The following is a 26,583-nucleotide window of genomic DNA, read 5'->3' as shown; positions in this document are numbered from 1 at the left end:
TTATCAAATGAGAAAACTAAAATCAAAGTGAGAATAGCTGTTCTGTACAGAATTATACAATTGGGTGCAGGAAGGATGAGAACCCAGATCTTCTGGTTTGCAGCATCATGGCATATTTCCCATTTAGATTTGTTTTTGTGGCATTTATTATGAACAGTTGCGTTGCTGAGTTGCTTCTGAATTTAACTAAAGTAAAACTCAGGGAAAGAAAGATCTTTGAGCTTATTTTTCTCATTAGATTGGCCCTTCCTTCTGGCTAGGAATCCTGGACAAGTTTCTTGAACTTTCTTGTGCCCAAGCTCCAAAACCTTTGTCCACTTGTACAGGATTTTTAAAACCTGATTAGCCTTCTGCTGCTATTTAATCTCTCAAAATTAGGGGGACATTAAATCTTGGTTTAATCTCCTCTGAAATAATTAATAATTATCAGTAGTATCCACTGTACTTTTTTTTTTTTTTTTTTTTTTTTTAAATATCATTTTTTTTTTTTTTTTTTTTTTTTTTTTTTTGAGACAGAGTATCGCTCTTGTTGCCCAGGTTGGAGGGCAATGGTGAGATCCTGGTTCACCACAACCTCCACCTTCCAGGTTCAAGTGATTCCAGTGCCTCAGCTCCCCGAGTAGCTGGGATTACAGGCATGAATCACCACGCCTGGCTAATTTTGTATTTTATTAGAGACAGCGTTTCTCCATGTTGGTCAGGCTGGTCTCAAATTCCCGACCTCAAGTGATCTGCCCACCTCGACCTCCCAAAGTGCTGGGGTTACAGGTGTGGTCACCACACCCAGCCTCCATTGTACTTTTAAAAGGATGCCAATTCAGTAAGTTATTAGTTACAAGATTCCCCTACAAAACCTTTTTATTCCACTCTAGCCAAACTGCCAAAAGGCACTAGAAAGAAATCCTACCACTTGGTGGTATTTCCCTTCTGCCTTTAATCCTCAGCCTAAACGACTGCATTCCCAGGAAACAAGGAAAAACAACCAACTTGCCAATGAACTCTTTCCTATAGGTTAGATCTACCAAGGAAGTTTTCTTGATGTGATTATTCTTTGGAAAGGAGTATCATTGACTATATGAGACTTGTAGGCTTGAAACACCAGAATCATTTTGCCAAGTGTTAGGGATAACATTTGTTTAGGGAATACTTATTGTAAGTCATTCTTCTCATAGAGTTTAGAACAAAGCTGATTTTCTTATTGCTCTCACACAACAACAGCAATGAGCAGTTTTTTTTTTTTCTTTTTTTTTGGACCTGTGAAAAGCCCAACAACAGGCTTTTTTTTTTTGACACATGAAACTAAAAGTCATATGAAACTCGAGGAACTCATAACTGTCATTTCCCAAATTGCCCCTTCTCCGGCCTTCTCCAGTCGTTGCATTCCCGCATTAGTCCCACCTTTGGGAGAAAGGTTTTCAGCTTTCTTCTAAAAGCATATTTGATATGAAAAGAGTGTTTGTTGAACCCTTATATTAATAGCTCTAATTGATGTTCACTTTAGTCAGACAGTTTCACCTGGAAAAGCTCTGGTGTTCCCTTTTGTATACACACACTTCGGCACTGATGGTGTCTTCTTGGGGACAGATTTGCATTTTTTTAGACTATGAGGTTTTGCATCATCCATAAATATCTTATTCTAAGCACAAAATGATTTCCATCTAGGAGACTCTGTTTCAGCAATTGGTAATCAGATAAAACTTATTGTTACCTATTATCTAAAAACTTACGTTTATCAGTATTCAATAATTGGTCTCAATGAACCTAAAATAGTATCACACAATATTATGGATAAATAGATACCATCTTAGAGTATATCTTTTAAAATCATATGCAAAGTTTCTAATATCACTCCCCTGGGCTACATTTTAAGACTTCATTCATTTCTGAAAGGGAAATGTATTTGCATGTAGAGGCAGAAGGAATAGGATACTATGCATATGTTGTTATGTCTGACTATGTGCTTGGGTGTCCATAAACTTCTGTTCCTACTCATGGTGACTGTGCCACATAAAGGCAAATTATTCAAACCAATTTGCCTCAGTTTTTCCCTTGCCACCTTTGCATTCTTCTCTTAGTGTCTTTCTTTTCTTTTTTCTATGATTCTCTCTTTCAAAACTTAATGAATCAATGAATGCTTTTTTCATTTTGGATTGTTTTGTTCCTAGAGACAGAGTCTTAAGAGATCTGTTGTCCAGACTGGAGTGTAGTGGCATGAACATGGCTCACTGCAGCCTCTACCTCCTGGACTCAAGGGATCTTCCTGCCTCAGCCTCCTGAATAGCTGTGATCACAGACATGTGCCACCATGCCTGGCTAAGTTTTGATTTTTTGTAGAAATGGGGATCTCACTTTTTTGCCCAGGCTGGCCTGGAAATCTAGATTCAAGTGACCCTTCTGTCTGGGCCTCCCAAAGGCTGGATTATAGGAATAAGCTGTGGCTCCCATTGTTTACTTTTATTGAAATTTGTAGATATTCTAATCAAATTGGAGGCTGTAATTATTCCTAGTGATGACTAACTTTTATTGAATAATAACAGTGGAAGACTTGGAATTACCCACATTCCATTTGTAATACATGTTTGAGTTCAGAATTAAACCTTTCCAAGAACAAGGCAAAGAGTAATTTACCTTTTGATTAATACAAGCTTAAACAAATAATACAAACAAATAGTTTAGGATTCAAATGTTACAGAATACTATTCAGTAAAATACTTCCTTTTCACGCTGTTCCCCAGTTATTCAGTTTCCCTCCCAGAAGAAAACAAATGTTATTAGTTTATCTGTTTCCTTCCAAAGATATATGTGTGTATCTCTTTTATACATTTTTAAAACAAATTATAACATTCTGTAGACACTATTTTGCAATTATTTTTTTTCACAGTTTATCTTAGTATGCATTCTTTTTTACAGTGCTTACAAGTTGTTTATTCTTTTAAATCCTCAAGGTATTTCATTGAATGATGCATTACAATTTATTTAACCAGTCCTCTTCTTTTTTTTTTTTCCAATTGGGAGCAGGTACTGTTTATTAACTGACCATCTTAGAAAAATAATCATGGGAGACACCTTAGTTCATTCTTCTAATAAGCCTGTTGATCTGATCCTCCCTGTTGCCTGCATCTCCACCTTCCACAAAATGGGTGGTCTTTTTCTTCATTCCGCCCCATGGAGGAGATAATTTAAAGGGCCACAGGAAGTTATTTGCTTCTTTGAAGCATTTTCCAACAGTATAGATCTCATGAATCAGATCCTCCATGCAGATGATGCCGTATTTTCCAAGAGATCGAGCAATCAGAGCGTTATCTGTCAAAGCAATTCACTTTTTTTTGATTTTGCCCTAACCGTGTTTGTAGATTAGTTCATTTACTGACTTCAGATTTGGGTACCCCCATGCAATATATGGCTCCACAATCCTCAGCATGTTAATCGAAGCCTTGTTGAGCTTCACAAAGGTTCCATTGAAGATTTGACGAAGACGAAGAAGCTGCAACACCTTTCGGACCTTTGGGCTCATACCACTGATACCTCTGATCCTGATGACAAACGCCAGTTTGGGTTCTGCAGGTACATAGAAGTGGCCAGCTTTCCTTGCCATCCTCGCCATTCGAATTTTAGTTCTGTACATCTGCCTATATTCCTTGTGATAATGCTTCACTTTTTCACAGATAAGCTTCCTCCTTGCCTTTCAAGGCATCTTTTGGGCAAACTTCTTTCTCAGGTGCTTAATCTTCAGCTCTTCGAAATTCCTTCGCTTTTTCCTGAGGGTTTCCGGCACAGCAGGAACCTTCTTCTTCTCTTCTACACCCTCCATGGTTCCAGCCGGAAACAGAGGAAGTCCTTAACCAGTCCTCTTCTAAATATCATTTAGTTGTTTTCAGTCTTTGGCTATTACAAATAGTGCTTCAATGAAGAACCTCAAACTTATATAAATAGTTCCACAAATATGCAAGTGTGTATCTTCAATATATGTCTAGGAATGGTGTCGCAAGGTCAAAAGATATTTGTATTTATAGTTTTGATCAATTATTGGCAGATTCTCTTTAATAGTGGCTGCAAATTTATAATCCTATCAGCAATGATGATAGGAACCATTGACATTATAGTACTTTCCTGTACTCTAAATTAAACAGGAGACTATCAATTTTTTAAATCTTTGCTAATTTGATTGACTAAAACAAAAAACCCTCCATTATAAAAGAGATTGAGAATAGTCCAGACTTTTATGAGCTTTTCTGTCTACTTACTTATTTTGTATATATGGAGTAATTTTTTGTACTTTCCTTATTGATTTGTAAGTTTTCAGTCTATATTAGGAAAATTGACATTATATGTTAGTGTGTCATTTGTATTACATACTTTTATTTGTCAGTTGGCTGTTATGGGTTTTTGTTTATTTGCTTCGTTTATTGAGGTCTCTGCTTGCAGAACTTTTTTATATTAATATAATTATATTTCTCATATTTTATTTCCTGGCCTTCAGTTTTAATTGGAACACTGTAAAAGGCCTTTTTAATTCCAAGATTATAAAATAATACCATGTTATCTTCTAATTATTGTGTGGTTTCATTTTTTTATGTTTAAATTTATGACCCATCTGGACTTTGTTTCGTGGCTAAGTGTATGCTATAGATCCAGTTCTATTTGTTTGTTTGTTTTTCCAGGTGGCCACCTTGTTGGCTTAATACTTTCTATTGATAATCCATCTTTTCCCTACTAGCTTTAAGTGGAAGCTTCATCTTATATTAAATCCACCTACACAAATATACTTTTCCAATAAGCCAAAGTCTTTGTTTTCCTAACAATGCTATCTCTACTTCCTACCACATTTTCTCTTTTGTTTATAGAGTTCATACCGTATTAACCAAATAAGACAGGTCTCATCATGCAAGAACCCAGCCAGACAGAGGCTCTTACAGTTTCATATTAACTCACTAGTGGCTGCTTTCCCTTAAATCTGCATTTAAATCTGTTTCTTATGAAACCCGGTATCTTGGTACAATGTGCAATCAATCTTTCCTCAGAAAACATTTTGCCATTAACCTTCTATTTCAGGGCAACCTCAATAAATATCTCTTAAATTTTTCCCAATATTTCTTCCTAATTTTTTACTTTTTGCTTTGGAGCATGGAAAAATGAATTCCCTAAAATCAGGGAACAAATTTATCTTTTGTGTTCTTCCTATTTTCTGGAATTTATTTGTGCCTGCTTTTTAAGAGAGATATTTAATTTATTATCTGCTTCTGTTACATTGAAAAGTTGAAAATCATTCATGGTTTCCACTTTTTTGAAGGTGTGGTTATCACGTGGCACATAGAATCTAAAGCCTTGCACTTGAAATACTTCCCTCCAAATACCTACCTTATCTGCCTATATACCCATGTACCCTACTTCTTTTTTTTTTTAACTTTTATTAAGTTCAGGGGTACAAATGCAGGTTTGTTACACAGGTAAACTTGTGTTGTGGGGGTTTGTTGTGCCAATTATTTCATCACCCAAGTATTAAGGCTAGTACCCATTGATTATTTTTTTTGATCTTCTCTTACCTCCCACATTCTACCCTCCAAAAGACCCCGATGTGTGTTGTTCCCTCTATGTGTCCATGTGTTCTCATCATTCAGCTTCCACTTACAAGTGAGAACATGTGGTATTTGGTTTTCTGTTCCTGTGTTAGTTTGCTAAGGATGCTGGCCTAAGACCTAAAGACAGAAATATCATTCGATCCTATTCTAAAATATATAATTCTTGAAATGATATGGAATAAAATGGAGGTATGTCATATTTAGTGTGTGCTTCAACTGTATTAAATTAAATTTTTTTTAAAAAAAGGTGGATGGCCAAGTGCTGCAGTACATTGAAATAAAGGGACAGCTTAAAGTAGCTCTGAAAAACAAAAGGGAACAAGGGAATTCTACTTCTCTCCCGGAAATGAGGTGACAGCAGCCATATTTGCTGTTCTGGAAATAGAAGGAAAAATGTCCTCAGGCTTTTCTGGATTGTTCTTTCCACCACAGGTTATTGAACTTCAGTTCATTGTTCACATAGGCATTTTGTGCTACCGCAGAGACAGAGGAGCTCATAGGTCTTTATTTTCCCAAATCGGTCAAACTTCTTACTGTTTTATTAATATGCTTTTCTAATTATAAAATGTCTAGTTTTCTATATCCTGTTGACTAACATCTGTTGTAAAGAACTTGACTATAGATTTGACATTGTTTCTGAATACTATGTGTATTTTAATTAATGGATCCATTTATTCATTCATTCTTGGGTCCTCACACACAAAGCTTTTGTGGCATGCTATACACGTTAACTACATATCAGAGTGTCTTCACTTGCCGCTTCTTTTGACGTTGCATTGCTATACATCCTATAACAATGTTGTATCGCAAGCAGGAGAAAGCAGTAAACAGAACTGAGGGAAGGAAGGATCTGGCTGTCAGTGTAAATGTAAATAGCAGCTGTCCCACTCAAACTGTTTTTAAAACTACCACACGGTGAGAGCTTTGCATAAAATGGGACAGATCTGCAAGAATCGGGTTTTAGCACAAAATTCAAGAGGCGTGCTGCCATCCTCCTGCCTGTCCTGTTTTACATCTCCCACTATTGTGCAAACAGTAAAGGAAAAAGGATCAGATAGATGGATGGATGGATGGATGATGGACAGATAGATAGACACAGACACATAGATTGTCTCTGTTAAAATATTTTTTAAATATCTGTTTCAGTGTGAACAACAGCAATGTCCAGCTATGTTAATATGTGGAACTTGACCTGTTGTAAAAAGATGACAGCACTGATGGTATTATACTATTAGTTACAAAATACTTTTGAATTCTGAGGTCCATATGATTTCATCCTCTGGTCAGGTGCTATAGCATTATTTGATAGGTCAAGCTTTAAAACATTTTTACTTCCAAAGTTGTAAACTTCTCAAATAATCTCCCTTCTATCGTTTTTCAAGCAACAGTGAGTTTCCTGTATGGCATGGCAATGACCTTAAAACACACACACACGCGCACACACACACACACACACACACACACATGCCTTTGTGCCATTTCTTCTGCCAAATATTCAATATTTTCTTACCTTAAGCTGTGAGCCTCCATTAAACTGGCACTATTCAGATTAATTAATATAGAGATCCTTTCCATTTAGTTATATCATCTCTCTATTTAAAATAGAAGAAAAAACAATGATGTTTTCCACCACACAAATATTAAAATACAACTAAAGATCTGCCATTGCTCATTTGAAATATATGCGGGGAGGGGCATGATCAGAGTTTATAAAACATTAACTGTACCAATATGTTTACTTATTGCAATACCTTTTATATTAAACTAGACTTTCTGCTAAGGCCTAGGAGAGGAGGTCTCACCTACAGTCTCAATTTTATGGTGTCAAGCAATCCTCCGGCCTCAGCCTCCTGAGTAGCTAGGTACCGCAGGCATACACCACCACATCTGACTAGTTTTTAAGTTTTTCTGGAGATGCAGTCTTGCTGTGTTGTCCAGGTTTGTCTGTAACTCCTGGGTTCAAGGGATCCTCCCGTTTCTGCCTCCCAAATTGCTAGCACCTTTACTAAAGATATTTTCATTGTTATTAACTATTCCATTTTGTATATTTGTTTTGTATATCTATAAACTTTTTCTCCATTTTCTTCATATTATTAGCTATTTCATTTTTTTCTAGTACTTGTAATATAACATCTTGTATTATATACTGTCACCATAATAACAACAAACATGAAAAGATTATAGGTAATATTCATATAGGTACAATAAAAATAAGGTGCTACTAAGATACTTGTTGTTGCTACTATTATTGTTATGACTCATTTTTGTAGAGACAGGAAATCTTTGGTACTCTTTTATATTCTCCATTACTCGTAGCTAGCACTGTGCCTTGAATAAAGTAGGTGAGTAGATGCTTAGTATTAACATATATACAGTAAAACCTTTTTTAACTTTTAGGTTTAGGGGTCCATGTGAAGGTTTGCAATATAGGTAAACTATGCATCATGGGTATTTGGTGTACAGATTATTTCATCACCCAGGTAATAAGCATACCTATATAAAGAATCAGAAATTTTTCTGATTCTTTCCCACCTCCCACTTTCCACCCTGAAGTAGGTCCCCATGTCTCTTCTTCCTCTCTTTGTGTCCATGTGTTCTTATTGTTTTGTGTTTTGGTTTTCTGTTCCTGTGGTAGTTTACTTAGGATAATGGCCTCCAGCTACTCTTGCAAAGAACATGATCTCATTCTTGTTTGTGGCTGTGTAGTATTCCATGATATATACATGCTACATTTTGTTTAGAAAACTTGACTTAAAAAAAAAAAATGTTTAGTGGCCAGGTAAGATTTGCCTTGATTAAGCTTTAAAAATACGATTGTTTTTCCAGATTGATTTTCATCAGTTACTTTGCTGGGAAGCCATTTTTACTCCTTTTCTTAAAAATTTACTTGGGTTTAGAACTTTGTGAGGGAACAAAAGTTATTCTTGATTTTCCAAAAAAGTGCTCCAACTTCCTTGAAAAGTTATCTGAACCCTTTGCTGATATTTTAATAGGTCTCATGGAAAAGACATCTGAATAGTTCAGATTCACTGAGAATGGGTTGTAGGTTCAGCAGCCACAAAATGACTTGTCCCTGGGGCTATTTCACTTGTGAATCATGTGTAAAACCTTGGAAGTCAGTCTGATCTAATGGCCAGAGCCATAAGGGGAGTCAACACTTCTGTGTTTCTGTTTTTTTCCCCTCAATTTTCCACATATCTCTGGCTGCTAAGTCGCTTCTCTGTTCCTCAATTTCCCCTCATTCTTCCTTATTACCTCCCTTCCTCTCCCCAAAAAAGGTCATTTTTCTTGAATAGTTTAAGTAGGAAATGATTTGTCTGACCACTGCCAGGAGTGAGGCTTGAGCAAAATGTAAGACACTACTGTGGTTAAAGTTGGATGCTGGTGAGAAACTCACTTGTTTTATTTGCCAACAGGAGAGGCTTTGCACTTGGCTCGGGATTTTGGCTACACTTGTGAAACAGAGTTTCCAGCCAAAGCAGTAGGAGAACATCTTGCCAGACAACATATGGAACAGAAAGAACAGACAGCAAGAAAAAAGATGATCCTGGCGACCAAGTAAGCAGAATGGGGAAACCTCTGTGTGCTTTCATCTTCAGCTTTTTAAATTTTCTTTGAATGAGGAAAACAGTCTAGAAGGCAGCTGTTCTCTAAAACAAGGCAGGTCTTACACACCAGCAGCTAAATATATTAAACAAGGACTTCTACCCTTTGGTGCCTATGACAAAGTTTACAAACTATCCTTGATTAGTGATGAAGCTGTCATTGAAACTGATGAAAGTTTTTGGAAAACCTCTCCAGAATATGCAGAAATCCCTTGGAGAAAAACATTCAGGAAATGTAGATCCCAGGCAAATATGCCTTTGGTTGCTATGTAATTTGCTCTAAGGCACTCATTTTGCCTTAATAAATGAGGATAAAGATCTCAAAACACCATAAATGTTTGGGGAATGTGACAGAAGATGAGGTCACAGATTGGTGAGGGGTACCAGGGAGACCTCTGGGACTGAGGATCAACATGAGTGCCCCCATCCTCTCTTGTGTGTGTGTAAGCATATCATCCTTGTACTGCCTCATAGTGGTATTGTCTTTTTTTTTTTTTTTTTAAGTATAATGTATTTCAAAGCTTCTGGAAACTGTAAAAAGCCTAATTAAAATAATGAGGAAAATGATATAGACAAATTTGACATCACAATAGGAAAGGTGGAAGCTTGCATAGATGACTTTTAAATTCCCTGACATTTAAAAGTTCTTTGATAATAAATAAGAACACTACCATTTTTTTAATAAATTTATTTATTTTATTGCATTTTAGGTTTTGGGGTACATGTGAAGAACATGCAAAATTGTTGCATAGGTACACACGTGGCAGTGTGATTTGCTGCCTTCCTCCCCATCACCTACATCTGGCATTTCTCCCCTTGCTATCTCTCCCCAGCTCCCCACCCTGCACCGTCCCTCCCCTATTTCCCCCCAACTGACCCCAGTGTAGAACACTACCATTTATTGTGTAAAAACCCAGCAGAACAGCAGGTAGCACTGTAAGTTATAGTCAAAAGTTTTAGAGGAAAATCCTTCAGGTAGTAACTAATTCTTGCTATCCTCGCTTTACCGAAATAAGTTATTTCTGCATTTAGGCCATTAAGAATCTTAAATAATTTTTAATTCTATAATCAGATTTTAGAACTTATAGTTCCAGCTGGTTAAACTGTCAATTATAAATTAATTTTTTATTCAGGGAAAAGTAGTTTTTGTTTGTTTATTTGGTTGGTTGTTTGTTTGAGACAGGGTCTCACTCTGTCACCCAGGCTGGAATACAGCGGCACAATCATGGCTCACTGTAGCCTCACCTTCACCAGGTTCATGTAATCCTCCTACCTCAGCCTCCTGAGTAGCTGAGACTACAGGCATGAGCCACCACACCCAACTGGTTTTTGTATTTTTTTGTAAAGATGCATTTTTGCCATGTTGCCCAGGCTGGTCTCAAACTCCTGGGTTCAAGCAGTCTGCCATCTTTGGCCTCCCAAAGGGCTAAATCACAGGCAAGAGCCACGATGTCCAGCCTTAGGGAAAACTTTTTAAGAGAAAACCTAGGACAGATAATATTAAAAACATTGCTTCTTAGAAACTGATAAAAAGTAATTATTTAATACCTTTACAACATACTGGCTAAAATTTTAATTGGCTCAAAATGAATAAAACCAAAACTGAATATTCTCTTTTCTACCAGCTTCTAATGTAACATAGGTCTTTTTACAAATTTAAGAAGTATATGGGATACTTACCATCTCACTGGTTTGTCCAAGACACTTGAGTCCCTTCATTGGGGTTTATGTACTGCTGTGGCTATCACTGTTTAGATTTAGAATTGTACTTATGCCATTCTGAAAGTACTAGATTATCTCATCTTGTCCCAAAGAGAAGAAAAACAAAAGTTGGTGGCAGAAGGAATAGAGAAAATGCAAAACAAGATTAAGGGAAAAGGAATAGCAGAAAGAGAGAATGAAGAATATTTTAAGTTCAAGTTTTTCTCTATTGGTTTAGATTTAAAATTGTATTTATGAGAAATAGATAAATTGAAAGAGAAAGAAAATTATGAGGCAGGTATAAAACTTGAACTTAAAATCTGGGAATAAATTTTGTGATGTGGAAGCCCCTGAAAACTTGCTAATCAAAAGACCTAAATCTGAACCTTTTGTATAGTTTGTCTTCTGGGAGTCGTTATCTCTGCCTTGTACTCTTTTCCTTTTCCAAGTAATTTCTTGACTAAATTTATTTTCTGAATAATTTGAGTCATGTTTCAGTTTCTCCAGAAGGAGCTGAAAGCACCTATAGTTAGTTCGTTTGAATCCTTTATATTACCTTAGCATAAAGACAAAGACTCATTACAGATCAAGAGAATTATCCAGTACTAGCACTATATATCTCCCAGGTGTTTCCATAGCATATCATCCTAGCTGGCAAGATCATGCAAATTTACCAATGCACATATCCATGTGAATTTTACTGTTATCCCAAAATACAAATTTCCAGGAGAAAACATCTTTATTTTTTCTACCCCAAAATGACTTGGTTGTGGTTTTATCATGCATATTCAAAGACTTTTACTCCTTGATTCAGAGAAACAGTTCTCCTCTACTCTCTTCTGCAGGAATTGTTTTGTAACCATCACTACCATCATCAACACAATAAATATAATTCCTATTTTCTTGCAGATTCCCATCATTCTGTTGAAGTGTGCAATAGTCTTTGAGTACATTCAAATTGGCTCTGAGATTTGTTTTAACAGAAGCAAATGCTAGAAAAATTTGAGGGAAATCAGAAGAATGCATCCATATTTGTCAAAGTTATATTAAGACATCTATTTTTGAATAGAGTATTTGACCAGGTAGTAGTATTTTCCTTTCACCTGGGATCTGTGTAACATATGTTATTTTGGGTGATATTTTGAACTTTGAATTCATAAAATATTGTGAGAACATGTAATTTTCTTTTACCTGTCTGCTTATAGCTGCACATTTGCAGACTGTTAAATGTCAAGCAAGAATTGAGTGTACTTGTTTCAATTAACTTATTTTACAAAAGACTAAATAGGCATAAATATCTGAAAATTAAAATACAGCTTTATAATTTTTTATTTTTGTTAGGTATATGCATCCTATCTTCTTATTGGACTATATGAAATAAAAATCAAAGAATCAGAGACTGTGTAGTTATAGCAAACACAGGCAATGTAACCACTAATCACTATAACTAGATAAATTAGGGATGTGTAGAAATAATATCCTTTTTTGTGCAACAAATGAATGGACCCAACATGTGTTCTGAGAAGTTTCTAATTTTCCACTAATAGTAAAGCATTGGATATTTTCTTCAATTAAAATGCTAAAAGTTAATATTAAGTAGCCTACAGAGATATTCATTATAGCCTAGTCAGTTCACCTTTCTTCATAAGACTTGGACAACTTTATAAAAAAATATCTAAAATCTAAAATCTTAAATTTATGGAATGAGAGATCTAATTGCTGATCTGTGTTGTCAGATTGGCCTACATATTTTTTTAAACCTTCATGAATAACACATTCAGTTGTCTTTTAGTATATTGCCAAGTATACGGTTGTATGAAGAGCTTATTGATTAAGTGTCATTAGTCTTCTAATTCCTCTTTATTTCTAGTGTTTTGTTAATTAAATATTTTGATGTTATTTAGACATTTAGGTGAAAGAATAGAAACTGAAACATATTTTGAATTCTAAAATGAATCAGACAAAACATTTGTTTATTTGGTTAATAGAAAACATATTTAAACCTTTTAATTGAATTTAGTACTAAATGTGTCTAACATTCGATCTGCATTAAGGTAAAGCAGAATAGTTAACAACTTTTGGTGTTACCATAATATTAATCATCTAAAAGTGAAACATAGAACTTGGATTTCAGACATCAGCTGAAAACTTACATCCTTAAGGACAATGATGTAAGTGATAAAGTTAAAATGTATGATTCATTGAAGGTCATCTTATGTTACCTAATTCATAATATAACGTTTTGTTTTGAGACCTAAGTTTGTTTCTTTTTGTAGTTTTATAAATAAAAATTTAAATAAGAATGAAGCTAGTCATAAAATCATAATTCTTTAAGTGCCATAATGAGATGATGATGGTAATTGCCTAGGGGGCATCTACAGAATTGTCATCTGTTTTCAAGTCTAGAAGCTTGAAAGTGAGTGAGATAAGCTGTAGAGTTAAATATAAAAGGGGGAGAATTCTAATATTACTCCTGGTAGAACTTCATGTGTGATTTATTTAGCATGAGTTAAATTTTTCCACCTCTTTAGAGTTTTCTCATTTCTTCATCCATTTTATTATAACTTGCTGTATTATTTATATAGGAACAAAGTTAATTTGTCAGCTTATAACTTTATTCCATTATCCAATTAATTCTGATATTATACCACAATAACTAATGTTTAAATCTTTATTTCAATGTTTTAAAATTTATTTTAAACGGATAGAAAACTAGAAGACTAATCTAAAATCAACACCAATCTTTCTTTGTAAGAACGGATTATAATGATGGCCTGCCATACAGTAATTTATAAATGATAGCATGAGGCTACATTTAAGATTTTAGTTAGAAATTTTCATAACAAAGATAACAAATCTAATTCTATTAAATAACACAAAGCATAACAGATTATGATACCCTCCTCAATATGGCACCAAACACTTAGATGAAGTTGCATTCATCAATTAAAATATGGGCAATACACCTAAAATGGGCATATTTCATAAAGTAATTGAGTCTAACAACAGAAAACGTGAGTTCAGAAGAAACCTCAGTAAGAGTAGAAACACACAGTTGTTAAAAGTATGCATGCAGATGCTGTATCTCAGAGATCCAACTGGCCTTTTAGAAAGGGGATATGGAAAAAAAGAAAAAAGAAAGAAAAAGAAAATACCAAACAAACCTAAGTTGAGGAACATTCTAAAAAATAATTGACCAGTACTCCTCAAAAGCATTAATGAAAGATGACAAATGACTGAGGAACTGTCAAAGATTGGATCAGGCTAAGGATGCATGATAAACCAAATGCAATATAGAATCCTAAATGAGATACTATAACATTGATGGAAAGAACATTTATGGAGAAACTAAATTTAAGTCCATATAAAATCTGTAGTTTAATAGCATTGTGCATATAGTAGTTTCTTAGAGATAAGTGCATTGGTTATGTAAGATGTTAACACAGTGACTCAATGAAGGGTACATGGAAACTCTCTGTACTGTTTTTTGTTTTTTTAATTTTCCTAACATGATCTTAAAAGAAAAAGGAAAAAAAAAAACCAGAAAGGGGATATATGGAGTATCCTATTTCACTGCAGCAGATAAGGACTTTGTTTTTCCTATCTCTGGCTCTTTTTTACTTTCATCTGTGTCCTGCAAACATGAATAAGGCAATTTTGAACACTGGCATTAAACCAGACCCTCACTGTTCATTTTAAAAAATCATAAGCAATCTGTGGTACAATTCAATAAATTTTAGATACCTGATTAAGAAGTCTCCACTGATCTTAACTCAGTGATCAATTATTTGTACTTCAAGAAATGTTGTCACTTTTTAGTACTCATTTGTTAATGACACAAATGCCTTGCCGCAGAATAATGGCCGGGTCCATATTCACTAGGAATAATTTGAGCCTTCTGTACCAGTCTTTGGTTACATTGATAATCAAAGTCAGGGCTACATTGTTACATTTTGTGACTGCCTATTGTAGAATCAGACAAAAAACCTAATTATTATATTATCCCTTGATTATGGAGTCGGAGTTGCCTCACTTTAGATAATGGATTCTTTTAAGCAATTCCTTAGCAATCCTTTACTTTTTAGAGACTGGATTAATTTAGTGTTTTGTTGTTAAAAAACAAAAAGAAAAAAAACTTCTCTCTGTATAGTGTATTCTGCTTCTTTAGAATTATATCATTTGGACTGTACATCACAATGGCTTTATTGGTTTATTTCCACACGAAAGTTTTTAGTTTATTAAGCTTCTCGTGAAAAATGCACAACGGCCAGAGATAACATCATTGCAGCACCTTTACCCCTTCGGCTGTGATCCAATCTCCAGCTCACTTTTTGCCAGCACCAGCATTGGCCTTTGCGGTCCCCCTGACTTTCTTCATTCTGTTCCTGCGTTCCTTTCATTGCTTTCTTGAGGTCTTTTTCTTCTCATATAGGCCATGTCTTGCAAGTCTATGTTTGGGTTCATTTTTCTTTGCATAATCCAGGGAATCATAAATCATGCCAAAGCCAGTTGTCTTGCCACCACCAAAATGAGTTCTGAACCCAAATACGAAGATGACATCCGGTGTGGTCTTGTACATTTTAGCTAGTTTTGCCTGAGTTTCCATCTTAGGCACTGCTGCCTTCCCAGGGCGAAGGACATCAATGACCATTTGTTTCCTCTGAGGTAGTTGGTTGGTCATGAACTTTCTAGTGCAGATAGTTACTGTGTTGTTCATGATGGCAGCCTATCCTCAGACAGTCAGGGAGTAAAAGAGAGCCCAAGGGCTGTATTGTTGCATGGTAATACTGTAATTAAATGGAAATCAATGACCAGAAACCACAACCATTTAAAGCAAAAAATGAAGTAGAAAAGTGACCTTGAGGGTACTTTTTGCAAGAAATTAGCTTACATGGAACGTAATATAACCATTTTTGTGGGGCTAATGAACTAAATTATGGGTGATTATCTGCTTCAACTGTTAAGAGATATAAAATTAGTCCTTAAGAATCTGAATTCTAATGCAATATTGGGAAAAAAGGATTTTCTAAAGTCTGTTTGAATCATGGCTCTGAAGACTGTGACTTTAATTAAATTTGTTTACTTATATAATGTCTAAAACAATCACATTTCAATTAAAAAGATTATTGTGATCATTCCAAATGGGGTTTCCCTTATACTGAGGTTAATCTATGAATAGTCATCTTAAAAATGAACATGGTCTTATCAGTGTTCATGGATTGTTTGAAATGTTGTATGATTATCCTGTAACCACTGAGAGCAAAGTCACCTCAACTGTGAACCTCAACTGTATGCTGCGAATGGAACTTTTGAGGTTGCTTTATGAAATGTTATGTAGACTTCTTTTAAGAGAGAGAACAAACCTTTGGTTAAATATCATGGCATGAAATTAAAGCCCAATTTCAAAAGTCTGATTTTAAACTTGATTCTTTTATTTTAGACAGATCTGTAAAGAATTCCAAGACCTCTTGAGCCAAGATAGATCACCACTGGGATCCTCCAGACCTACTCCAATTCTAGACCTTGACATTCAGAGACATTTAACACATTTCAGGTAAGACTGGTTTTTCAGTTTGCTCAAATTTTTTTACTAACCCAGATTCTTGTATTCCTATCACAGTTCTATTTAGAGCTATCACCTATATATTTATATGGTGGCTGTTCTAGTCTTTTCAGATGGGCTACAACAAAATACCTTAGACTAGGTAATTTATAAACAACAGAAATATATTGTTTACAGTTCTGAGGACTGGGAAGTCTGAGATTAAGGTGCCAGCAGTTTTAGTGTCTGATGAAGCCTTGCTCTCTGCTTCAGAGATGGCACAGTCTCACTTTTCTCCCATGTGACGAAAGAAGCAAATAAGATCCCTTGGGCTTTATAAGGGCACTAATCCTATTCATGAGGATTCTTCCCTCATAAGCTAATCACCTTCTAAAGACTCCATTTAATACTATTGCATTGGGATTAGGTCTCAGTATATGAATTTGGAGTGGGGTGAGGGGGACACAGGTATTCAGACCATAGCAGTGATTGACTGAATTTTTTGAAATTCCAAGCTTATAAAATCAAACTGAGAATAACAATGCATGAAGCATTTTAGATTGGAAAATTTTATACGTTTATGCATTGTTAGGAAATAATTATTTTATAAAAGTGAACATTATTATTTTAAATAATACTTAGCACTTTGGGTTGAGGGTTCTGAAATCTTTTAAATAATTCTTTATCTTGGTGACATAAATTGTTTAATAGAAAGACCCCATGACAGAAGTTAATAGGATATCACTGACTGATTTTCCAGAAGTATGTTAATAGTTTCTATGTGATTAGAAACTGCAAATGGTTTTTAAGTTAGATCACACAAAAGCATGAAATGTATTATTGGAAGCACGTTTTATATTCCATTTTCTGATGTGTTTTGAGAATGAAGAAAATATTTTGTTTTCTGGTTAATTTATTCCCCAGATGGAATGTGAGAAAGAACATAGTAATTACTCAGGTCTCTTACAGCTTTAAAATTCTAGAATTGTAATGCCTGCATGATAGGCGTCTCATCAGTATAAAATATTGTATCATCTCTTAGTTATTATCATTTAGTTAAACAATGATAAGGAAAGACTAATACATTTTAAATATGAAAATGCTTTCCATATCTGTCAAAAATGTAAGGCTGTTGAGGAAGGTACTTTAGTATATAAAGTGACAAGTGTTTAAGTAAGTTAAAATTTAGTTTGCAACATCAGAGACAGTTAAATAGAATATTTTACAATATGTCACAAGTTTCCTCAAGATACAATAGACATACATCTCTGATGACTCAACTTAGGATTTATCTTCCCAAAATGCACAAAATGTAGGATATATTTCACAGGGCTTCTCTTCTATCACTCAGTTGAGCTAGTGATCATGATAGGAAGTATAGTAAAATTGGGAGAAAATAAAATGCCCAAGCGTTACGAGCAAAAGATTTTAGACTCAAAACCTTTTCAAATCCTTGTATATGTGAGCCCTTATATATATGAGCTGGGTTGTTTGGGGTAACATACACATTCATTCCAAACCTTTATTTCCTCAGCTTTAAACGGGATAAGAACACCTCCATTATATGATCATATGTGAGCTAAAATGAGAGAAAGAATATAAAGTAAGCATTCAGTAAATGACGTATTATTTGCCTTCACCACTGATCCAAGTTTAAATTTGTCTCCAGCATTATATCTACACAAATATTTTTCATATTTTTGTTTGTGTGCACAATAAAGGGATTTACAGTTTTTGCAAAAGATCAACTTAGAACTTAATAATTTTTATTGAGATTTGATTCTGGATTTAAAGAAGTTTATTAAATTACAAATTTACTCTGAGAAGGAGCATACTATTAAAGTACAGAGAACTGAGACTCTGTCATGTGTACTAGATTATTTCCAATTACAAATGCTGAGGCCTTCCTCAGATAGTAAGCTGTCCTTTTTACACTCAAAACAAAATAGAGCATCAGTCAAACATCAGCTACTGTGTGAAATAAATAGGCAAAACATTTGTTTTCTTAGCACAGGCACAACTTGCTCATTTGTTAATACATTAGTCAGTCACCAACTTAGTGCCAGAGAACTCTTCAGAGAAAACTCACTTCAAAACGAACATTTTCTTTGTGGGCTTTACATGCTTTTATTTACCTCTCCATAAAGAATATGGGAACAAGCTGGTGTTACTCGAAGTGCAGCTAAATATATGGTAAATGGCTATCCTTGCCCCTAGTGGAAAAAAAAGTAAGATTATATTGGGGGTAATTATATACATTTTCAGATTCTCAATCACAATTTCAAGTATAACCATATCTTAAAACTTTCTTACACTGCATATTTACTTATAATTGTATCATCTATAAAATGTTGGTATTATTTATATATTGAATATTTTGACTATTAGAAAGTTATGATTTCCCATTATTATACTTTTTAAATGTTTGCCAGAATTTTTATTTACTTTTCTTTAATTATGGCCCAAGATATTTACTTAGATAAAATCTTCTGATTTCACAACAAAAAGCAGCAGGGTGATACAAATTGCATAATCAAAAATTTCTTTATAGTAGATTTCCTACTATATATTTTTCTTAAATTGTGATTAAAAATTCATAACAAAATTTACCATCTTTTTTTTTTTTTTTTTTTTTTTTTTGAGATGGAGTTTCGCTCTTGTTACCCAGGCTGGAGTGCAATGGCGCGACCTCGGCTCACCGCAACCTCCGCCTCCTGGGTTCAGGCAATTCTCCTGCCTCAGCCTCCTTAGTAGCTGGGATTACAGGCATGTGCCACCATGCCCAGCTATACCATCTTAACCATTTCTAACCAATTCAGTAGTGTTAAACATATTCTCATTGTTGTATAACCACTCTCCACAACTTTTTTATTTTATAAAACTGGCCCTGTACCCATTAAACAACTCCTCATCTTCTCCTATCTCCAGCCTCTGTCAGCTACCATTTTATTTTGTGTTTCTGTGAACTGAACTATGCTAGACATCATATAAGAGGAATCATACAGTATTTGCCCTTTTGCAACTGGCTTATTTCACTTAGCATAATGTCTTCCAGGTTCATCCATGTTGTAGCATTTGTCAGTATTTTCTTCCTTTTAAGGCTGCACAATATTCCTGTGTATGTGTGTGTGTGTGTGTGTGTAAGTGTGTATGTGTCTATATATGGCACATTTTGTTTATCTGTTCATTCATTGATGGCAAATGGGTTGCTTCCACTTCTTCACTATCATGATTAGTGCGCTATGAACATGGATGTGAAAATATCTCTTCAAAATCTTGCTTTTAGTTCTTTTGGATATATACCCAGAAGTGAAACTGCTGGATAATGTGGTAATTTTACTTTTCATTTTTTGAGGACATTTTCTACTGTTTTTCATAGCAGCTACATCACTTTACATTTTCACAAATAATGTACAAGTTTTCCATTTCTCCATACCATCACCAAATCATGCCATCGTAATGGGTGTGAGGTGATATTTCATTGTTGATTTGCATTTCTCTAATGACTGACAATGCTGAGCATTGTTTCATATATTTTTTAGCCACTTCTATATCATCTTTGAAGAAATGTTTAAGTCCTTTGCCCACTTTTCGACCAGATTTTTTTTTTTTATTAAGCTGGAGTTTTGTGTTTTTTTTTCCCCATTTATTTATTTTATTGCATTTTAGGTTTTGGGGTACATGTGAAGAACATGCAAAATTTTTGCAAGCTGGAGTTTTTTTTATATGTTCTAGATAGTAACCTCTGCTTAGATGTATAATTTGCAAATATTTTTCCCATTTTATACATTTATTAATCTGTTTATTGTGTCTTTGGTACATAGTTTAAATTCTGATGTAGTTCAATTTGTTTATTTTTACATTTGTTGCCTGTGCTTTTGGTGTCAAATTCAGGAAATCTTTGTCAAATACAATGCCTTAAAGTTTTCTTGTATTTTTTCTTCTAAGAGTTTACAGTTGTATGTCTTGTTTCTGTCTTTGATTCATTTTGAGTTAATTTTTGTTTATGTTGTAAGGTAAGGGTCCAACTTCATTCTTTTACATATCTTCCTTTTTATCATTTCAAACAAAAGATACATGATTGGCATTTTCAGTTGAAACCCAAAATGAAGGTCCCTGATGTAGACTAAATTTAAATGTGTGTAATTTCTTTACTGTACATTTATTGAAAGAGGCATCAACAGAATATATTAACAGTAGGATAGCAAAAATCAGCTTGTTGCTTAGCCTTGAAATAGACTCTGCACTTTACAAGTGTATTTCTTAAACTTGGGTGTATAATAGAATCACTCTTGAAACTGTAAAAGAAATCTCAAGGATTGGAGGACATATTTAATATTTAGAGATTTGATTCAATAGTTCTAGGCCCGGACTCAGGTATTTATGTTATTTTTAAACAGGGAGGGGAGCATCACACACTGAGGTCTTTGGAGGGGAACTAAGGAAGGGACAGTGTGGGGCAGGGAGTTGAAAAGGGATAATATGGGGAGAAATGCCAGACATAGGTGATGGGGATGAAGGCAGCAAATCACATTGCCATGTATGTGCTTATGCAACAATCCTGCATGGTTTTTACATGTACCCCAAAACCTATAATGCAATAATATATATATATATATTATATTTATATATATATTCAGAGCTTTATATATATATATATATATATACATATATATTCATATATATATATATACACACACATATATATTCATACATATATAAAACTCTGAATATATATATATATAACTCTGAAGTTGATTCTGATTGTTAGGCAAGTTTAAGAACCACAGTTCCAGGATATTCCATAACTATAAGTTTTTTTTCCTTTGAGAGAAGAAAAATTCCATTTCATTTTTAAACTGGCACTGAGAATTCTATCGAGTTCTGTCTTATATACTAACACATTAAAAACATTCTGTTGGGAGGCTAGGTGGAAGGATCACTTGAGGTCCAGACTTCAAGATCGGCCTGGGTAACATAATGAGACTTCATCTCTACTAAAAAATGTAAAAATTAAAAATAAAAAGATTCTACATTGATGATTCTACTAATAATCTGGGTAAATATGTGTTAGCATAGTGTGTCTTTTTAATTTTAATTTAATTTTTTTGTGTGTGAGTCACCCACGTTGAGGTGCAGTGGCCTGATCATGTCTCACTGCATCCTAGACTTTCTGGGCTTAGGTAATTCTCACACCTCAGCTTCCTGAGTATTTGAGACTACAGGAACATACCACCATGCTTGGCTATTTTTTTGTAATTTTTGTAGAGATAGAGTTTTACCATGTTGCCCAGGTTGGTCTCAACTTCCTAGGCTCAAGCAATCTGCCCACCTCGGCCTCCTAAAGTGCTGGGATTACAGACATTAGCAACTATACCTAGCCGAGTATGTCTCCTTTAAAATTTTCTACTGACAGTGACAACTGTAATTTCAATAGAACCATAAGCTCAAGAGAAAGATGAATTACAACGGAGACATAGCACATCTGACTTTAAAAGCAGGCAATTGGTAGAGTGTGATTTTCCACTGTTTTTACTGAATGCTGGCTGAGAAAGAAGTGAGGAAGGAGTATAATTGAATAGACATAGAGAATACCCTAATTCATAACATCAACTTCTGTTACTATTTTATTTAGTTAAACCTCCTTCCCAATGCAGACCACTTGAAAATATACCTTATAGGTTGGCCAATTTGATGCCTTGAGAACTGTGGCTTACTTTCAGCAGATTTAATATGTCCAGACAAAGTACAGATAACTACTTCTAGTTTTCCATTCCATGGCAGTTGACGTATTAGTGTGTTCTGGGAAGCTGTATGCATAGCAGTGACCCTTCTCACAATTCACAGCCTGGAAACCTTCTTGTTTCCATCAAAATGACAGAAGGCAGCCTTATTCATTATTTATAATTTACTGAGTACCATCAACAGTGTGTATTGTTTTAGAGAACACAGCAGATACCACAACACAAACCAGAAGGAGGAAAAGATTTGATTGACAACTGCAGAAGACCCCATAGGCTTACAGCTCCTGGGAATAGTGGTGGCAATTAGACCAAGGTGGCATGGAGTTTCACGGTCAGAGTAGCCTCAGCTCACATGGTAACCCAGAGCCCTGCTTTTTTGAAATGTTAGAAATTCCCCTCTTTGAGATTTCAGGAAATCTTAATAAATTTCGCCTATTTGTCTTATGTTCTCATAATCTCCTTGAATCTGAAGTCAAGCAAAAGCTCATTTGACAATGTAATAAGAAGTTAGACTATCCTGAAGTCTCAGTTAAGGGAATACACCCTGTCCAAAAATTGAGGAAACTTTTTTTCTCAGCATATTCCTTGGAAGGCTGAAATTTTGTTGTTTCTGGTATTTCTAGTAGAATTATTATTTATTTTTTCTACTACGTTAATGGCAGGTAGTGAAAAGATGACTAGAGGCTCATTCCATTCTTTAGAACTTCTAAAGTGGAGAATAATTGTATATTATTATATATATAAATTATATACAAATAATTTATATATATAAACACATATATAAATATATATAGCTATATATTTATATATAATAATATATAAACAATTTTATATGTATACATAAAGACTTATACAAGAGTGATGCAATAATAGAAGATTAAGCATACTGATAATTTACCTGGGGCAATAAATTTCATCTTTTTATCCATAGAAATTTCATCTATTTATCCATAGAACTTAGCAAATAGTATGCATGTAATAAATATATGTAAATAAATGTAGATTAAAATAATATCTGAATTGGGGTCTGTGTGTTTTCTCCACTGGTTCATTCTCAGGGCCATGATATTTTAATTGGGTGATGGACTAGGGAAGTAAATGATCAATGTGCTTAATTCTCCTATTTAACTCAAAAAGCATACTGACATCTTACCTTCTTAGAAATATACCCTCTTACTACTGCCTTGGGAAATAAGAAATGTGTAGGCAGTCCCAGACATCTGGGTGCTTGCTGGTGATTAAACTTTCTTCATTGATTCTCAGTGTTGGAAGGCCCCTAACATTTCCTACTCTCCTCCAATAGTTAGATCTTTTATCCGATGTCTCCGTCAAGTTATCATCTGTCCCAAGCTTGTAAACTCTCAGTGATAGGCTGCTGTATCATTGATAACTGCTCTAACAACTCTGTTAGAAATGCCTTCCTTCCTTTTCCCAATGTCCCGCTTCTGGGGGCTTTACAGAGTTACTTTCAACCTGGTTCCTCTCACTTTCTAAAGACAGTTCTCATGTCTTTTCTAGTTTTCTCTTCCAGCATTATTCATTTCCATTTCCTTCAGGGTTCCACATATGACAGGCCTTACAGTCAACTCAACTAGTATTTTCTGATTGCTGTGTTCTTGGCAACATGCTGAAGAGCAGATGTTTGTTTCTACTTAAATGTGAGCATGTTTGGTTTTCTCCAAGCCTAAAGCATGCATAGTTTTTGTTTTTGTTTTTTGTTAAAATTTTCCTGAGATGGAAAAGTGGCTGGAAGGTCATCAACAGTGGGTGATTTTCTTCACCAAGCATTCTTTAGTGTGAGAAAAGAAACAATAAAATTTCAGTTAAATCTGTAATCTCAACAGCAAGGATCAGCAGATATGAGTTTGTGGGGTACAGGGGAATCTTCCTTGCTAAAGCTGGATTTTCACAAGGAAATGCAAAGATGGGCCCAGGAGAAGCTTTAGAAACCTGCCTAAAGTTTAGCCAAGCAAAGAATCTTTGTCAGGAGACACACACATTAAAGCATCCATTGCAGGGCTTTTGATAACATTTTTCTGGATTTTTAGATTCAGCACATAGAAGACTGGTGATTAAAACAATAGAAACCAGGTAATTGTTTCTCATTAAAAGTTGCAAACATGACCCTGTAATAACTACATGTGTGAATAATTGACTTTGGGGAATGCATACATTGAGGAAGAGTTTTGGTCAATGTTTAAATAATGACTATCATTGTTGAGTTATGGATTGGAGAAGAATCCACAAGGAGACAATATGGCATGATGGGAAGCACTCGGGATGAATTGTCAGGGGACCTGACTCAGTCTTCACTTGGTTACCAGCTAGATGCATGGATTTAGAATAGGCATTTAACCTGTGTGACCTCTACATGTTCATGAGTCAATGCAGTTAAGCTGAATGATCTCTAAGGCTCCTTCTAGTCCAATAATATTTTACTCCATTCTTAATTTACTGCTCCATTTTAAATTGTTACTTATGCTGAGTTTCTATTTCATCTCATTTCTTCTTTTTATGTTTTCTGGACTTATTTATCCTAAAAAATCAACAGTTCAATAAAATTCACTTCAAAAAACTTAGCATTTTCATTCCTCTATTCCAAATAGAAAATATGTCTGATAGGGAGAAATGTACCAAGATGGTTAATGTATCCCTATAATCTCCATTCTCATATGTAAAAATTATGGTGCAGACAGCAAATGTTATCACTTTCAAGAAATTGACTTGGAAGTAAATGATTGTAGTCTCTTCTAATGTATGTGCAATAATTTTATTTATAGCCTTCTTTGCTAATGAGCTGAACTGAGGTAAAATGGAGTCACAAGGACCCATTCATTACCCTTTGGGACCTCAAAGTAAGTGGTTGAGAAGAACAAAAGGAATGTGACTTTGGGGTTATGGCTGAGCACACATCTCCCAATCTGACAGAGATTCAAGGTAGTTATAAACATATTTCCCCAAATTGAGTTTCATAGAGCATTAGTCAGTCCTATGAGATGCTCTCTGAAAGTGTTTCATGGTCAAGTGTTTTTTGGTTTAAGAAACCCTAACTATTATACCTATCTTGAAGTACAACAATGCATATTGGCATACCAAAGACTCCTAGAACCCTTCTTGAAAGAAAGGGATACTTAGCCACAGTTTCTAAAACTTAATGATGAAAACTGTTTTTAAATTTCAGAATACATGTTAACATTACATAAAATTCAGATTCTGCAGAAGGTTTTGTGGGAAATGCTGCAGAAGTTTATCAATCTCTTTTTCCCAAGAAAAAAAGCAGACATAATAGTTAGGCATTATTTCTTGGTCCTGAGGAGACATGTTGAATTCTTTCTCTGCATTTAAATGGAATGAGGGCTGTTTAAAAAATACTGATGCTTTGGATTCATCCCAAACCGATTAAATCAGGATCTTTGGGGTGGGACCCATACATTACTATTTTTGAAATAAGCTTCTTGAGTGATTTCTTATATGCATCCAGGGTTGAGAATCACCAACTGAAGAAACCACAGAACATTTGGGAGTGTTGTCAAGGCCTTCCTTAATGAGAAGATGTCAATGATTCTTCACCACCAGAGAACTAGATACTTAAATTGTGTACCTGAATTAAATTCCATTTTAAAAGTACTTGAGGCCATGAGATAAGATAATCTATGTAGAAGATAAGCACCATCAATTGGTTTCATCTGTAGTCTGTTTTCGGAATCATTTAGGCTACAAAGAATAGATGCCATTGAGTTCTGGAGGCTAAGCCCCAGCTACATGCCCTTTGGTAAGGGTCTCTCTCCATGGCCTACATTTAGAAATTGTGGTGCTTGAGATGCCTTATACTCAGAGCTGTGAGAGGAAGTAAAGTTGGGCAGAGAAGACCTACAATTCTTTGCTGCTGTTGTTGCGTCCGTTTCCTAGACTCCTTCACTACTGGCTGTTCTCATGAGTAGAAGGTACTTGTCTGGAGGCCACCTAACACGGCAGTGAGATTCTACACTGCACTTGGACCAAAGCCTGTAGTAACTGAATAATCTCAGAAGGATGGAAAGTGAGATCTGTCCTCCCTTTACATCTTACTGTTTGCATGCTTCCCAGAGGCCGAAAAGCAGAACTGAGTGACATCGATATGCAGTTCTAGAAATCAAAAGATTAATGACAGCAAACACCCACTGGAATGATGCAACATAACAAAATAATTGGACTAATAACCCCAACTCCATTTCAACCTTCATACACCCTCTACCCACCCCCCCCCAAAAAAAAGTGGTAAAAAATGCTTGCTTACCAAACTTTTTCAGGTAAAAAGTTGAAAGTTCACAAAATGAAATTAACTTTTAGTCAAATTACTTAAATGATGATGGCAGGCTATTTTCTCTTGATTTTCAGTCTTCTAGTTTGTAGCATGATAGTGTCTATTACCT

The 26,583-nt window shown here is 34.9% G+C and overlaps 1 protein-coding gene and 1 pseudogene across 2 annotated transcripts in view; one reads left to right on the top strand and one right to left on the bottom strand.

Annotated features, from left to right (window-relative positions):
• TFAP2D (transcription factor AP-2 delta) overlaps positions 1-26,583 on the top strand; it is a 59,718-nt gene that overhangs the window by 22,529 nt on the left and 10,606 nt on the right. Inside the window, exons 6-7 of the mRNA XM_017498655.2 lie at positions 8,996-9,137; positions 16,326-16,439. Of these exons, the coding sequence (XP_017354144.1) occupies positions 8,996-9,137; positions 16,326-16,439 (256 nt within the window). The remainder of the gene's footprint in view (positions 1-8,995; positions 9,138-16,325; positions 16,440-26,583) is intronic.
• Positions 3,006-3,823, bottom strand: LOC108282667 (annotated as a pseudogene). Its single transcript, XR_001816527.2, has one exon. The product of XR_001816527.2 is annotated as a 60S ribosomal protein L7-like (transcript).

This window comes from Cebus imitator, unplaced genomic scaffold (genome assembly GCF_001604975.1).
Source record: "Cebus imitator isolate Cc_AM_T3 unplaced genomic scaffold, Cebus_imitator-1.0 Scaffold248, whole genome shotgun sequence".
Lineage (NCBI taxonomy): Eukaryota > Metazoa > Chordata > Mammalia > Primates > Cebidae > Cebus > Cebus imitator.
This window is presented reverse-complemented; position numbering and strand designations above follow the sequence as displayed.